Source organism: Nerophis lumbriciformis, linkage group LG26 (assembly GCF_033978685.3).
Source record: "Nerophis lumbriciformis linkage group LG26, RoL_Nlum_v2.1, whole genome shotgun sequence".
NCBI classification, from domain to species: Eukaryota; Metazoa; Chordata; class Actinopteri; order Syngnathiformes; family Syngnathidae; genus Nerophis; species Nerophis lumbriciformis.
Genome location: NC_084573.2, coordinates 28,055,001 through 28,070,000, shown reverse-complemented (window position 1 = coordinate 28,070,000; position 15,000 = coordinate 28,055,001). Strand labels below are relative to the sequence as shown.

The 15,000-nt window shown below is 40.0% G+C and overlaps 1 protein-coding gene across 1 annotated transcript in view; it reads left to right on the top strand.

Moving 5' to 3' along the window:
- Positions 1-15,000, top strand: part of fut8b (fucosyltransferase 8b (alpha (1,6) fucosyltransferase)) — a 392,883-nt gene that overhangs the window by 220,690 nt on the left and 157,193 nt on the right. The window contains exon 3 of the mRNA XM_061987060.2: positions 5,243-5,361. Within this exon, the coding sequence (XP_061843044.1) occupies positions 5,243-5,361 (119 nt within the window). The remainder of the gene's footprint in view (positions 1-5,242; positions 5,362-15,000) is intronic.

The following is a 15,000-nucleotide window of genomic DNA, read 5'->3' as shown; positions in this document are numbered from 1 at the left end:
TACAACAAAAGGCCATTGTAAGTTAATAATGCTAACACAGACATTCATATATGTATTAGCATTTTAGCTAATGCTAACAACGCTAGCTGGATTACATTACGATAGCACGTACAAATATGCATGAAAACACTCCTACAGACATCAAACATGAGACGATTTAGTAAGTATAAACAGTTTTAGTTATATTGTAAAACTTACAAATGTTGCTTGGAATGATGAATGAATAATCCACATGAGTAGAAACGCTATGGACAGCTAGAAGACCGCACAGCATTTCTACTTCCGGTTCAGCCAAACAGAAGGGCAATGTACCTGCAGTGGGCAAACTCGTCCAAAAGATGGAACCATAGCACAAACAATAAGACACCTATTCTGTGTATTTGCCGTTTTTTTTTTGTTTTTTTTAACTATTTTTAAGAAAAATCCGTAAATTAGCCGAAACCGTTTTATAAGCCGGAGGGTTCAAAGCTTAGGTAAAAGTAGCGGCTTATTTTCCTGAATTTACCAGGTACATTTTCCAAAATTAGACTCAACAGTATATTTGGTATCGATCCTGTCACATTTTTATAATGATCCACCCCTTTTGTTTACATTGATTAGGATTGATTGATAGTTAGTCTGCTGAAAATAATGGAAAGCGCCACTCTACATAGCAACTGACGCTGTGGTCTAAGTTGAAATTTTCCACAAAACACATGTTAAGATATTCAGAATCAGAATCGTTTTATTACCATTGTTTGAGAACGGGTTCACAAACTAGGAATTTTTCTTGGTGCAATCGTGCAACATAAAACACATAAAACACAGATTTGGTAATAAACACTCTACTGACATCTGGCGGCTAAAGTGAAGAGCACACGGCCCAAATTGGTCACGTTTCATGTGTCAGGTAAACTGTGACGGATGGGGGATGAATCGCACAACCTGAGTTGTCGCGTAGCGAAGCAAAATGTAAACAACTGCTTCCTTGGCCTGGAAAACATTGAAGAGCCCTGATTTAGAGGGCTTCAAGAAGGTCTTAAAAGTTGTGCAGAGTCCCTGGCACCATGATCAAGGCATCACCGTGGCGTTTGAAAGTCAATTTGTGCGACGTTCCCCACTTCGCATCGCTCATTTTTACGTTTGAACTTAAAATGGACTGCTTTGATTTTGGAGTCCCAAAAGGCTTGGCGCTGTCTTTTCCAGTTTCAGACTCCCTAAGGAGCATTTCAGCAGAGTCAGCAGTATTTTATTCTTCTGACCAGTTTGTTTTGTTACCTTTGGTATAATCAGGCTGCCAAGTTCAACCAAGTTGATTTATTTTGTCTGCGGCCAGTAATTCATCTGATGAACCATGGAATAACCAAATCCTTTGACCAGGTTCTGGTTCCACCGCATGAAAGCGGTGATGTCATTGCCAGCCCCTCTGGGGCCCGTGGGCTTGTTTTTGTTTTGGCTTTTGTATCCACAATCTGGTCTATTTATGCCGTGTGAAACCAGTAGTGCTACAGCTGCCGGGTTATGATGTAAGATCAATAGTTTCCCGCCAGACTTACAGGGAAGGATCAAACGAAAGTGTTGCACAGTTTCGACAGGCTTAAAAATCTTCTAGAAAGAGAAGTCAGCTTGACGTTTTTCCTCCTCGACCTCCAGACGGGGTTTGTGCGGTCATGAAAAACCTGGAAAATTAAATTCTTGGAAAAATTATAGAAATTAATTTAATATATATGGATGTTATCACTTTTTAGTAGAGATGTTCGATAATGGCTTTTTTGCCGATATTCCGATATTGTCCAACTCTTAATTACCGATTCTGATATCAACCGATACCGATATATTTAGTGGTGGAATTAACACATTATTATGCCTAATTTTGTTGTGATGCCCCGCTGGATGCATTAAACAATGTAACAAGGTTTTCCAAAATAAATCAACTCAAGTTATGGAAAAACTGCCATATTTATTATTGAAGTCACAAAGTGCATTATTTTTTTTAACATGCCTCAAAACAGCAGCTTGGAATTTGGGACATGCTCTCCCTGAGAGAGCATGAGGAGGTTGAGGTGGGCGGGGTTGAGGTAGGGGGGGTGTATATTGTAGCGTCCCAGAAGAGTTAGTGCTGCAAGGGGTTCTGGGTATTTGTTTTGTTGTGTTTATGTTGTGTTACAGTGCAGATGTTCTCCCGAAATGTGTTTGTCATTCTTGTTTGGTGTGGGTTCACAGTGTGGCACATATTTGTAACAGTGTTAAAGTTGTTTATACGGCCACCCTCAGTGTGACCTGTATGTCTGTTGACCAAGTATGCTTGGCATTCACTTGTGCAAGGCAGTAGATATTATGTGATTGGGCCGGCACGCAAATGCAGTGCCTTCAAGGCACGCCCCCAATATAGTTGTCTGGGTGGGAATCGGGAGAAATTCGGGAGAATGGTTGCCCCGGGAGATTTTCGGGAGGGGCACTGAAATTCGGGAGGGTTGGCAAGTATGACTGGGAGACGCAACTGCTCTGTACTTCTCCCTACGTCCGTGTACCACTCCGTACAGATGCGTTTTAAAAATTCATACATTTTACTTTTTGAAACCGATACCGATAAATTTCCGATATTACATTTTAAAGCATTTATCGGCCGATAATATCGGCAGTCCGATATTATCGGATATCTCTACTTTTTAGTTAAGGGTAAGGTTGTAAACAGGGTTTTCGGGGGTTATTAAAAGTCATTCAATGAATGTTGCGAAAAATCAAGGCATTAAAAAGTAGAGGTGTCAAAAAAATTGCACATTGCACACACAGTTGCACTTTTTTTTTTTCGTAATGTGATTTTGTGTGATTTTATATATATATATATATATATATATATATATATATATATATATATATAAATGTATATGTATGTATATTTAAATGTATATGTATGTATATATACGTCTATATTTATTAAGAAACCTGTTTATGTTGTAGTCCGTTTGCTTCACAGCATTTGAATGTTCTAGCTTAATGCTAATACACACTAGCTTTGCTATTGACGTGCTACAGATTAGCATTAGCGATTTTACATGGTGATTTCAATGAAAACTACAACTACGATGCAGGTTACAATCAATCAGCTGGTACGTAATAAGTACAATACTTACAGTATTAACACTTTTAGGCACTGCAAGAAGTCAGTGTTCAAAAACAAGAAAAAAAAAAGAAAAAATTAGGGGTATTTTATTTGAACTAAGCAAAATTATCTGCCAATAGAACAAGAAAATTCGGCTTGTCAAGACTTTCCAAAACAAGTAAAATTAACTAACCTCAATGGGACGGCGTGGCGCAGTGGAAGAGTGGCCGTGCGCAACCCAAGGGTCCCTGGTTCAATCCCCACCTAGTACCAACCTCGTCATGTCCCTTGTGTCCTGAGCAAGACACTTCACCCTTGCTCCTGATGGGTGCTGGTTAGCGCCTTGCATGGCAGCTCCCTCCATCAGTGTGTAAATGTGTGTGTGAATGGGTAAATGTGGAAGTAGTGTCAAAGCGCTTTGAGTACCTTGAAGGTAGAAAAGCGCTATACAAGTACAACCCATTTATCATTTAATGTGTCACGACTGGGACTGTGGCGTGGTTTGTTCTCCAGAGGTGCAAAAGATTTGGACCAGATACGACTTGGAGGTGAATACATATTTAATTTTACTATTAAAAAAAGGAACAAACTAAAGGTGCGCACAAGGCGGAAGTACAAACTTGACAAATGAAACAAATACTTGCACGTGGGCAAAAACTAAGGACATGAACAAAAGTCGCTAACTGTGACATGAACCGAAAAAAAACTTACTTGGACATGGCATGAAGTGCGCAGAGGTAAGAGTGTGACAGGGGTATGAATCCGGATGTCGCCAGAATGACAAACTGAAAACAATGAACTTAAATACTACAGACATGATTAGTGAAAACAGGTGCGTGACTCAAAACGTGAAACAGGCGCGTGACGTGACAGGTGAAAACTAATGGGTTGCTATGGTGACAAACAAGAGTGCACAATGAGTCCAAACGTGGAACAGGTGAAACTAATGGGTAATTCATGGAAACAAGACAAGGGAGTGAAAAGCCAGAAACTAAAGAGTCCAATAACTAAACAAAACAAAACATGACTAAAACAAAACATGATTACACAGACATGACACAATGAACCCCAAAATACCTTAAAAAAAGTATATTCTCACTAATAACAAGTGCACTTTTCTTGGTAGAAAAAAAACAGACCTTTTTGCTCAATATGTTGAAAAAGATTCTTAAATTAAGTAAATGCTAGCGCCATTATCTTGACATCATGATTTTTGTTCATGCTTGAAGTAAGAAATTATTACTTTAAAAAAGTAGTTTTATACTTGTGAGTGTTGATGACACAGCTTTGCATCTGTTGATATTCTAGTTTCAAGCATGTTTTACTCAATATAGGTCATAACATCTCAGCAACAAGCTGTAATATCTAACTGAGATCATTTAGGACCAAAACCCTTAAAATAAGTAAAACACTCTAACATAAAATCTGCTTAGTGAGAAGAATTATCTTATCAGACAAAAAATAAGCAAATATCACCCTTATTTGAGATATTTCATCTTACTTAGATTTCAGTTTTTGCAGTGGGGTGCAACAAGCATGCATCTACAAGGCTAAATATATATTGTGGCGTACCCCAGGGATCAACACTAGAACCAACATTGTTCAATCTATAAACGACATCTGTAAATTATTAGTGTTACAAAATGTGTTTTTTCGTGGTCCCATTGAGATAAAATCCTTATATTATATATAAGTCATGGACCGTCATTGGTTTAAAAAAAAAAAAAAGAAGTGTACGAACCTTGTCCATAAAGTACTTAAGAAACCTAGTTGTTGTAGTTGGTTTGCTTTACAGTATTCATTTGCATGATCTTGCTCACTGGCAAACAAATGGTGAGGAAATGAGGTAATTATTGATTTGTGATTTGGTAGAATGGTGGGAAATAAAAGTAAAACCGTGCAAGCCATTAACCTTTATAACAAAGCCTGTGATGAAAAGTGTACTAATTGGACGAGCTAAAGAACCGATGGCTCCGGTTACACTGGACGTAATCAGCGCTTTTAGTGCTACACTGTGTGCACTTAATTGTAATTATACCTCGTGTGTCTTTATCTTTATTATTTGTCTTCCGGGCTGACAAGGATATTCTGTTTCGCCGCCTGCCGCTGACATCATCGCCGGCACACTGGCTCATATCGCTGTCCTTTGTTCCCCACCAGGATACCGGAGGGTCAGGCGGAGGCTGGATCCCTGTTCGCAGGCAGGCTGCGCTCGCTGGAGGACCAGCTGACCCGGGCCAAGCAGAAGATCTACACCTTCCAGAAGCTGACAGGAGATGGTACGAGATGGCAGAGCTGGTACTGTTCAACCTGCAAAGTTGAACGCGTTCGATTCCGTGACTTCTTTGCGTGAATTGCAAAAAAGTTTTGAACCTCTGTTGTGTTAAAAAAAAAAAAAAAAATCACATAACTGCAATGTGAAAAGAAGACTATTTAACTACCGTATTTTCGCACCCACTAAATTTTAGAAGAAAACATTTTTCCCATATATTAGCCACACCCGAATATAAGCCGCAGGTATATACGTTGCGAAATGAGCTATTTACACAGAAGGATTCTGTAAATATTTATTTACATACCTTAACTGTTTCCAAATGGTGTCTGTAACATGGCAGTAAAACGGCTGATCAAACAAAAGAGAAGTCATCGTCATGGGCCCGCTAGCTGTGGAAGCTAGCTCTCCAATCAGCTAAACAGACTCAATAACTCCACACTGACGTTTTGGTGAATTTACTGAGGAATTTGCGAAACCGAAACAATATAAAAATAATGCCATTGTAAGTTAAAGGGGAACATTATCACAATTTCAGAATGGTTAAAACCATTCAAAATCAGTTCTCAGTGGCTTATTATATTTTTCGAAGTTTTTTTCAAAATTTTACCCATCACGCAATATCCCTAAAAAAAGCTTCAAAGTGCCTGATTTTAACCACCCGTCCATTTTCCTGTGACGTCACATAGTGAAGCCAACACAAACAAACATGGCGGAAAGAACAGCAAGCTATAGCGACATTAGCTCGGATTCAGACTCGGATTTCATCGGCTTAAGCGATTCAACAGATTACGAATGTATTGAAACGGATGGTTGTAGTGTGGAGGCAGGTAGCGAAAATGAAATTGAAGAAGAAACTGAAGCTATTGAACCATATCGGTTTGAACCGTATGCAAGCGAAACCGACGAAAACGACACGACAGCCAGCGACACGGGAGAAAGCGAGGACGAATTCGGCGATCGCCTTCTAACCAACGATTGGTATGTGTTTGTTTGGCATTAAAGGAAACTAACAACAATGAACTAGGTTTACAGCATATGAAATACATTTGGCAACAACATGCACTTTGAGAGTGCAGACAGCCCAATTTTTATCAATTAATATATTCTGTAGACATACCCTCATGTCAGCAGGCCAAAGAAGCTAGGGTCGATATTCTTCTCTTGATCATCTTCGGGACGGTGTGAACCAAGACATCCAGGGGGGTTTAGCTCGCTCGTCTGCGGGAACAAACTGCCGCCATTGCTTGCCGTGCTAGCGAGGTCCTTTGTCCCTGAATTGCTCACACACTCCGGTAGATTCAATGGGGGTCTGGCGGCAGATTTCTTTGACTTTATCGTTGGAAATGCATCTGCTTTGAGTGTCGCAGGATATCCACACATTCTTGCCATCTCTGTCGTAGCATAGCTTTCGTCGGTAAAGTGTGCGGAACAAACGTCCAATTTCTTGCCACTTTCGCATCTTTGGGCCACTGGTGCAACTTGAATCCGTCCCTGTTCGTGTTGTTACACCCTCCGACAACACACCGACGAGGCATGATGTATCCAAACAGAAAACAGTCGAAAAAACGGAAAATAACAGAGCTGATTTGACTCGGTGTTTGAGAAAATGGCGGATTGCTTCCCGATGCGACGTCACGTTGTGACGTCATCGCTCCGAGAGCGAATATTAGAAAGGCGTTTAATTCGCCAAAATTCACCCATTTAGAGTTCGGAAATCGGTTAAAAAAAAAAAAGGTCTTTTTTCTGCAACATCAAGGTATATATTGATGCTTACATAGGTCTGGTGATAATGTTCCCCTTTAATAATACTAACAAAGACACTAGTAAACATGTTAGCATATTAGCTAATGCTGAAAACTAGCTCGTACAAATATGCATGAAAACACTCCTACAGGCATCGGTTTACTAAGGTATAAACAGTTTAAGTTATATTGTAAAACCTACAAAATTCGTTTCAAGAACTCCTTCATTCCGCACTCCATCCAGCTGTATAACCACTCGCCATACAGCAATAGATGATATCTGTCTATAACCTGACACTTTCTATGTTAGCTACCTCTCTTTGTTTATAATGTCTATTTTCTGCTGGATTTACTCTCTATTTTATGCTGCAAAATATAATATATCAGTATATATCCTATACTGTACATATATAATGTAAATATTACGTATATCCGTTATATTTTATATTGCTTTTAGTCTATTTTATACCTGCATTGTCCTTTCCATCTTTTCCAACCTTTGTAACTGAGCTACTGTGTCCCTTGTGGATCATTTAAGCTTGTCTAAGTCTAAGTCTAAACGTCGCTTGCTTAGAGTGATGAATTAAGAATCTATACAAGTAGAAACGCTATGGACGGCTAGAACAGTGTTTTTCAACCTTTTTTGAGCCGAGGCACATTTTTTGCGTTGAAAAAATGCGGAGGCACACTACCAGCAGAAATCATTAAAAGACGAAACTCAGTTGGCAGTAAAAAGTCGTTATTGGATATGACTTTAAAGCATGACCAAGCATGCATCACTATAGCTCTTGTCTCAAAGTAGGTGTACTGTCACCACCTGTCACATCACACCCTGACTTATTTGGACTTTTTTGATGTTTTCCTGTGTGTAGTGTTTTACTTCTTGTCTTGCGCTCCTATTTTGGTGGCGTTTTTTTTTGTTTTTTTGGTATTTTCCTGTAGCAGTTTCATGTCTTCCTTTGAGCGATTTTCCCGCATCTACCGTATTTTTTGGACTATAAGTCGCAGTTTTTTTTCATAGTTTGGCCGGGCTCCAGTGCGACTTACATATGTTTTTTTCCTTCTTTATTATGCATTTTCGGCAGGTGCGACTTATACTCCGGTGCGACTTATACTCCGAAAAATATGGTACTTTGTTTTAGCAATCAAGAATATTTCAGTTGTTTTTATCCTTCTTTGTGGGGACATTGTCATGTCATGTTCGGATGTACATTGTGGACGCCGTCTCTGCTCCACAGTAAGTCTTTGCTGTCGTCCAGCATTCTGTTTTTGTTTACTTTGTAGCCAGTTCAGTTTTAGTTTCATTTTGCATAGCCTTCCCTAAGCTTCAATGCTTTTTCTTAGGGGCACTCACCTTTCGTTTATTTTTGGCTTAAGCATTAGACACCTTTTTACCTGCGCACTGCCTCCCGCTGTTTCCGACAGCTACAAAGCAATTAGCTACCGGCTGCCACCTACTGATATGGAAGAGTATTACACGGTTACTCTGCCGAGCTCTAGACAGCACCGACACTCAACAACAACACATCATTTGCAGACTATAATTACTGGTTTGCAAAAAATATTTTTAGCCATATAGGTAAAATGACATTATCTCCCACGGCACACCAGACTGTATCTCACGGCACACTAGTGGTTGAAAAACACTGGGCTAGAAGACTGAAAGACACTTTGGTTGAAAAAAAAAGAAGAAAAAAAAAGCAGTACGAGTAAATGGAAGAACACTGGAGCGCCTGCAGTGAGCGTATTCATCCAAAAGATGGCGCCATATCACAAACAATGAAACACCCTCTCAGTGTTTTTGCTTCAATTGGAGTGCTGTTCGTCTTCCGCCCGTGCGTAGCGTTTCTACTCATCCGGATTCTTCATTTATTTAGTTTGTAAGTTTTACAATATAACTAAAAATGTGTATATTTACTAAACCGTCCCATGTGTGATGTCTGTAGGAGTGTTTTCATGCATATTTGTACGTGCTATCATAATGTAATGACGTTAGCGTCGTTAGCATTAGCTCATTTAATTTTTTTTTCATTTAATCATTTATTTCAGGCAATGACATAAAAAAAAAGTACAAGGTTGACAACACAATAATATAAATGAATATAGTGCAGAAGGTAATGTACAGTATGTATTGCATGATGGTCCAGTTTTGCCTGAAAGGGAGTGGGAAGAAGATAATTTATTTAATCCCACCCTCAGTTCTCAATTCAGTGATTATTCCATTGAGCTTCACTGGTACTTTGTTCAGGGATTATAATACAAATGTTGTATCATAATGGGATTACCACAGGTAACAATAAGTACTACACTGTAACAATAATTTGTATCAACAATGTAGGAAGAATGAATATACCAACTGTCAGGTTCAAATACTGATGACATCTATTAAACAAGACAAGAAGCAAAGAATCAAACAGAGACAGAATAAAATTTGGCTCAATTTGAGGAGAAACGTCTGGTCTGTATTCTTGTACAGTCTCCAGCCCGCTCTGGCGAAATATTGTACGACTCCTCCTTTATTTGGACTTTCTCTGACCGCATGGCAACAGCTGTTTCTAAGGGACGAGGGTCGTAAACAGTTCACAGAAAAGGTCGTAAAACAGTTCAAAGAAGCGGTGCCTGGAGGGGAGTCTGGTCCTGCTTCCTCTTCGCTTTTGTAGTTCTTGGGTCAGACAATATCTTTCTGTTGATTCCAATACATGAAAGAAACAGAACACCTTAATTTTGCTTCCCCCCCCCCTACACAGTGGAGTTTTACAAGCCTTCTTTTGGGGCGGTATAGCTCGGTTGGTAGTGTGGCCGTGCCAGCAACTTGAGGGTTCAATGTTCGATCCCCGCTTCTGCCAGCCTAGTCACTGCCGTTGTGTCCTTGGGCAAGACACATTACCCACCTTCTCCCAGTGCCACCCACACTGGTTTAAATGTAACTTAGATATTGGGTTTCACAATGTAAAGCGCTTTGAGTCACTAGAGAAAAGCGCTATATAAATATAATTCACTTTACTTCACCTTACTTCTTCTTGGTAGTTTCAAAGACAGCTTGTGCTTCTCACCGGGCACTCAATGTAACCCAAAGTTTTTGTGATAACTTAGAAACAATTATTCTAACACCAACAATGGTAATAGACAACATAGCAATAATGGTAAGGAAACATATGCTCATATGCGAACACGTTTGCGAGTGTTTGTGTTAGTATTATTGACTTACAACGTTTGTTTTTCTATTGTTTCAGTTTCACAAATTCCTCAGTGAATTCACCAAAACATCACCGTGGAGTTATTGAGTCCGTCCATGGCGATGACTTCTGTTTTGTTTGATCAGCCGTTTTACTGCCGCATTACAGGCACCGTTTGGAAAAATTTAAAGTATTTAAATAAACATTTGCAGAATCTTTCTGCGTAAATACCTCATTTCACAATGTTTATATCCGCGGCTTATAGTCCGGTGTGGCTAATATATGGAAAATATTTCTTTATTATAACATTTCGGGGGCGCGCGCTGTAGTCCGGAAAATACGGTACAAATAAACATTCAAATTGTGTGTTCACTTCCTGGTGCGGTAGAAAAGCAGTCAGACCGCGAGTAGAGTTAACCATTCTATCAGCGCTGACTTTGCCGTGAGTTTGACACCTGTGGTTTAGAATGAGTAAAGTAGATGCAGTGGAAACCCTTAAATTGTGTCAAGTTTTTGTGATAACTTAGAAACAATTATTCTAACACCAACAATGGTAATAGACAACATAGCAATAATGGTAAGGAAACATATGCTCATATGCGAACACGTTTGCGAGTGTTTGTTTTAGTATTATTGACTTACGTTTGTTTTTCTATTGTTTCAGTTTCACAAATTCCTCAGTGAGGTCACCAAAACGTCACCGTGGAGTTATTGAGTCCGTCCATGGCGATGACTTCTGTTTTGTTTGATCAGCCGTTTTACTGCCGCATTACAGGCACCGTTTGGAAAAATGTAAAGTATGTAAATAAACATTTGCAGAATCTTTCTGCGTAAATACCTCATTTCACAATGTTTATATCCGCGGCTTATAGTCCGGTGTGGCTAATATATGGAAAATATTTCTTTATTATAACATTTCGGGGGCGCGCGCTGTAGTCCGGAAAATACGGTACAAATAAACATTCAAATTGTGTGTTCACTTCCTGGTGCGGTAGAAAAGCAGTCAGACCGCGAGTAGAGTTAAAAATTCCATCAGCGCTGACTTTGCCGTGAGTATTTACCTCTCCGAGCAGCGGTCAGGAGGCCGCAAAGAAAGCTGCCAGGTGAATGTGCAAAGGTGCGAATGAAGTGTGAGCGCCCCCCCCACCCCCCTGGCAAGAATATGAGCGAAACAAGAGTGGAGACGGACGGGGAGAAAATAAAGAGGGACATGCGAGCGTGAAGGGCAGCACAGGGTCAGCCCTTCCATCTCGCCGCAGGGGAAGATGACGCTAAAAATACCCTCTAGTTTTTCCCACCGAGGGAGGGAACCAGAGATAGAAAAGTAAAAAAAAAAAAAAAAAAAGAGGCGGACATATTTTCTAAAACCTCCTGCTTGAGGCAGTCCTTCTTTTTCCCCACTTTTGTGTGTGCAGAAACCAGAGCAGGCAGTCCATGTGGGCTAGTCCACATTGTTTGTTCGGGGGTGCGGTGTCCAGTTCTTTCCTGTTGTCGCAACCGCATGAGGGAAAAACAGTTGAGAGAGTGAGCGCTGCGAGACACAAACACCGTGATCAAGGACTCCCTAATGAGGTCAAAGCAGCACCCAGGGACACAAACTCGTGGTACTTCTTTGAAACCTACTTTGTGCCGTTATTAGCCTGTTTAGGCTCACGTGCTGTATTGCGCCAACATTACTCAAAACCCTTCAGCATTCTTTTCCAATTTATTTCATTCTTTGTGTGAGTACTTTGAAGTCTTTTTTTTCTTTTTTCAGCAAACCTGTACTTCAAATTGTCACACCAGTGTGGTGGTTCTCAATTACTTTCTGTCAGAAATGTGTCCATACCGCCCCCTGGATTGAGATACTTCTGAGAGCTTGATAATGCAAGAGTGACCCAAAAAAAACCCAGAGCCCATGAAAATGCCATGTCTGCATTCCTTTTAGTTATTTTCATCGCTTTGCATAAAATAATTATTTCCTAAACTGGCTCCACGGTGTTGGAGGTAGGACCGGGTGGAATTTTTTATTTTAATTTAATTTTTTTTTTTTTTTTTTGCACCATGACTAGGGTAGGTTGTCTGGATTGGGTTCTGGGTCACACCCTGGACAAGTCGCCACCATCCTACAAAGATCAGCAAATTTTCTCAAAATGGAGGTTCAGTCTGCGTACGTTTTAGTTATTTTCGTCGCTTTGCATAAAAGTATTATTTCCTACAAACCCCGTTTCCATATGAGTTGGGAAATTGTGTTAGATGTAAATATAAACAGAATACAAAGTTTTGCAAATCATTTTCAACCCATATTCAGTTGAATATGCTACAAAGACAACGTATTTGATGTTCAAACTGATAAACATTGTTTTGTTTGCAATTAATCGTTAACTTTAGAATTTGATGCCAGCAACACGTGACAAAGAAGTTGGGAAAGGTGGCAATAAATACTGATAAAGTTGAGGAATGCTCATCAAACACTTATTTGGAACATCCCACAGGTGAACAGGCAAATTGGGAACAGGTGGGTGCCATGATTGGGTATAAAAGTAGATTCCATGAAATGCTCAGTCATTCACAAACAAGGATGGGGCGAGGGTCACCACTTCGTCAACAAATGCTTGAGCAAATTGTTGAACAGTTTAAGAAAAACCTTTCTCAACCAGCTATTGCAAGGAATTTAGGGATTTCACCATCTACGGTCCGTAATATCATCAAAGAGTTCAGAGAATCTGGAGAAATCACTGCAAGTAAGCAGCTAAGCCCGTGACCTTCGATCCCTCAGGCTGTACTGCATCAACAAGCGACATCAGTGTGTAAAGGATATCACCACATGGGCTCAGGAACACTTCAGAAACCCACTGTCAGTAACTACAGTTGGTCGCTACATCTGTAAGTGCAAGTTAAAACTCTCCTATGCAAGGCGAAAACCGTTTATCAACAACACCCAGAAACGCTGTTGGCTTCGCTGGGCCTGAGCTCTCTAAGATGGACTGATACATAGTGGAAAAGTGTTCTGTGGTCTGACGAGTCCCCATTTCAAATTGTTTTTGGAAACTGTGGACATCGTGGAAAAGAACCACCCTGATTGTTATAGGCGCAAAGTTGAAAAGCCAGCATCTGTGATGGTATGGGGGTGTATTAGTGCCCAAGACATGGGTAACTTACACATCTGTGAAGGCGCCATTAATGCTGAAAGGTACATACAGGTTTTGGAGCAACATATGTTGCCATCCAAGCAACGTTACCATGGACGCCCCTGCTTATTTCAGCAAGACAATGCCAAGCCACGTGTTACATCAACGTGGCTTCATAGTAAAAGAGTGCGGGTACTAGACTGGCCTGCCTGTAGTCCACATGCCCTTTCCCAACTACTTTGGCACTTGTTGCAGCCATGAAATTCTAAGTTAATTATTATTTGCAAAAAATAAATAAAGTTTATGAGTTTGAACATCAAATATATTTTCTTTGTAGTGCATTCAATTGAATATGGGTTGAAAGGGATATGCAAATCATTGCATTCCGTTTATATTTACATCTAACACAATTTCACAACTCATATGGAAACGGGGTTTGTAAATTAGCTCCACGGCACCATGACTAGGGTAGGTTGTCTGGATTGGGTCATGTAAGTTAATGCTGTGGTGTGTTAACTTCAAACCCCAATTCATGGTCATCAAATTCAATCATTCATGTTGTCTACAAGGTGGGGGGAAAATTACAGTTATGAGGTTGTCAGATATGTGTTAATTAATTGGAAAACACGCAGAAAACCAGGGTCCTGAATAAACTCATGACGTCTCGCGGGCCAAAATAAAGACGCCGGCAGGCGGTAGTTTGGAAAACACTTCTTTTGACTATATATAATAACGATCTGCAATTTGACATTGGCATTAAAATTGTTTTAAGTTGCATTAATAAACATTACATTTGATTTTCTGATACCTGCAAAAAACCCTAATAAAGTTGTCTTATTGTATTCTGTAAAACCAATGTTTTTTTACCTTTTGACCAACCCCCCCACCCCCCCCAAAAAAAAAAAAAAAAACAGAACCCATGAAAATGTGATGAAATCCTACATCCATCCATCCATCCATTTTCTACCGCTTGTAGAACAGGGTCACAGGGGTGCTGGAGCCTATCTCAGCTGCATTCGGGCGGAAGGCGTCGTACACCCTGGAAAAGTCGCCACCATCCTACAAAGATCAGCAAATGTTCTCAAAATGGAGGTTCAGTCTGCGTACGTTTTAGTTATCTTCGTCGCCTTGCATAAAAGTATTATTTCCTAAATTAGCCCCACGGCACCATGACTCGGGTAGGTTGTCTGGATTGGGTCATGTAAGTTAATGCTGTGGTGTGTTTACTTCAAAACCCAATTCATGGTCATTGAATTAAATCACTTATGTTGTCCACAAGGTGGCGTCAAAATTACAGGAATAAATGATTGTCAGATATTTGAAATTCATTGAAAAACACCCAGAAAACCAGATTCCTGATTAAACTCACGACGTCTCGCGGGCCAAGGTGAAGACGCCAGCGGGCCGTAGTTTGGAAACCCCTGCTTTTGACTATATAAAATAACGATCTGCAGTTTAACATTGGTATTAAAATTGTTTTGAGTTGCATTAAAAAAGCATTCAATTAGATTTGCTGATACCTGCAAAAAAAAAACTATTAAAGTTGTCCTATTACGCAAAACCAATGCTTCTTTCTTTTTGACCCCAAAAAACCCAAAACAAAACCCATGAAAAT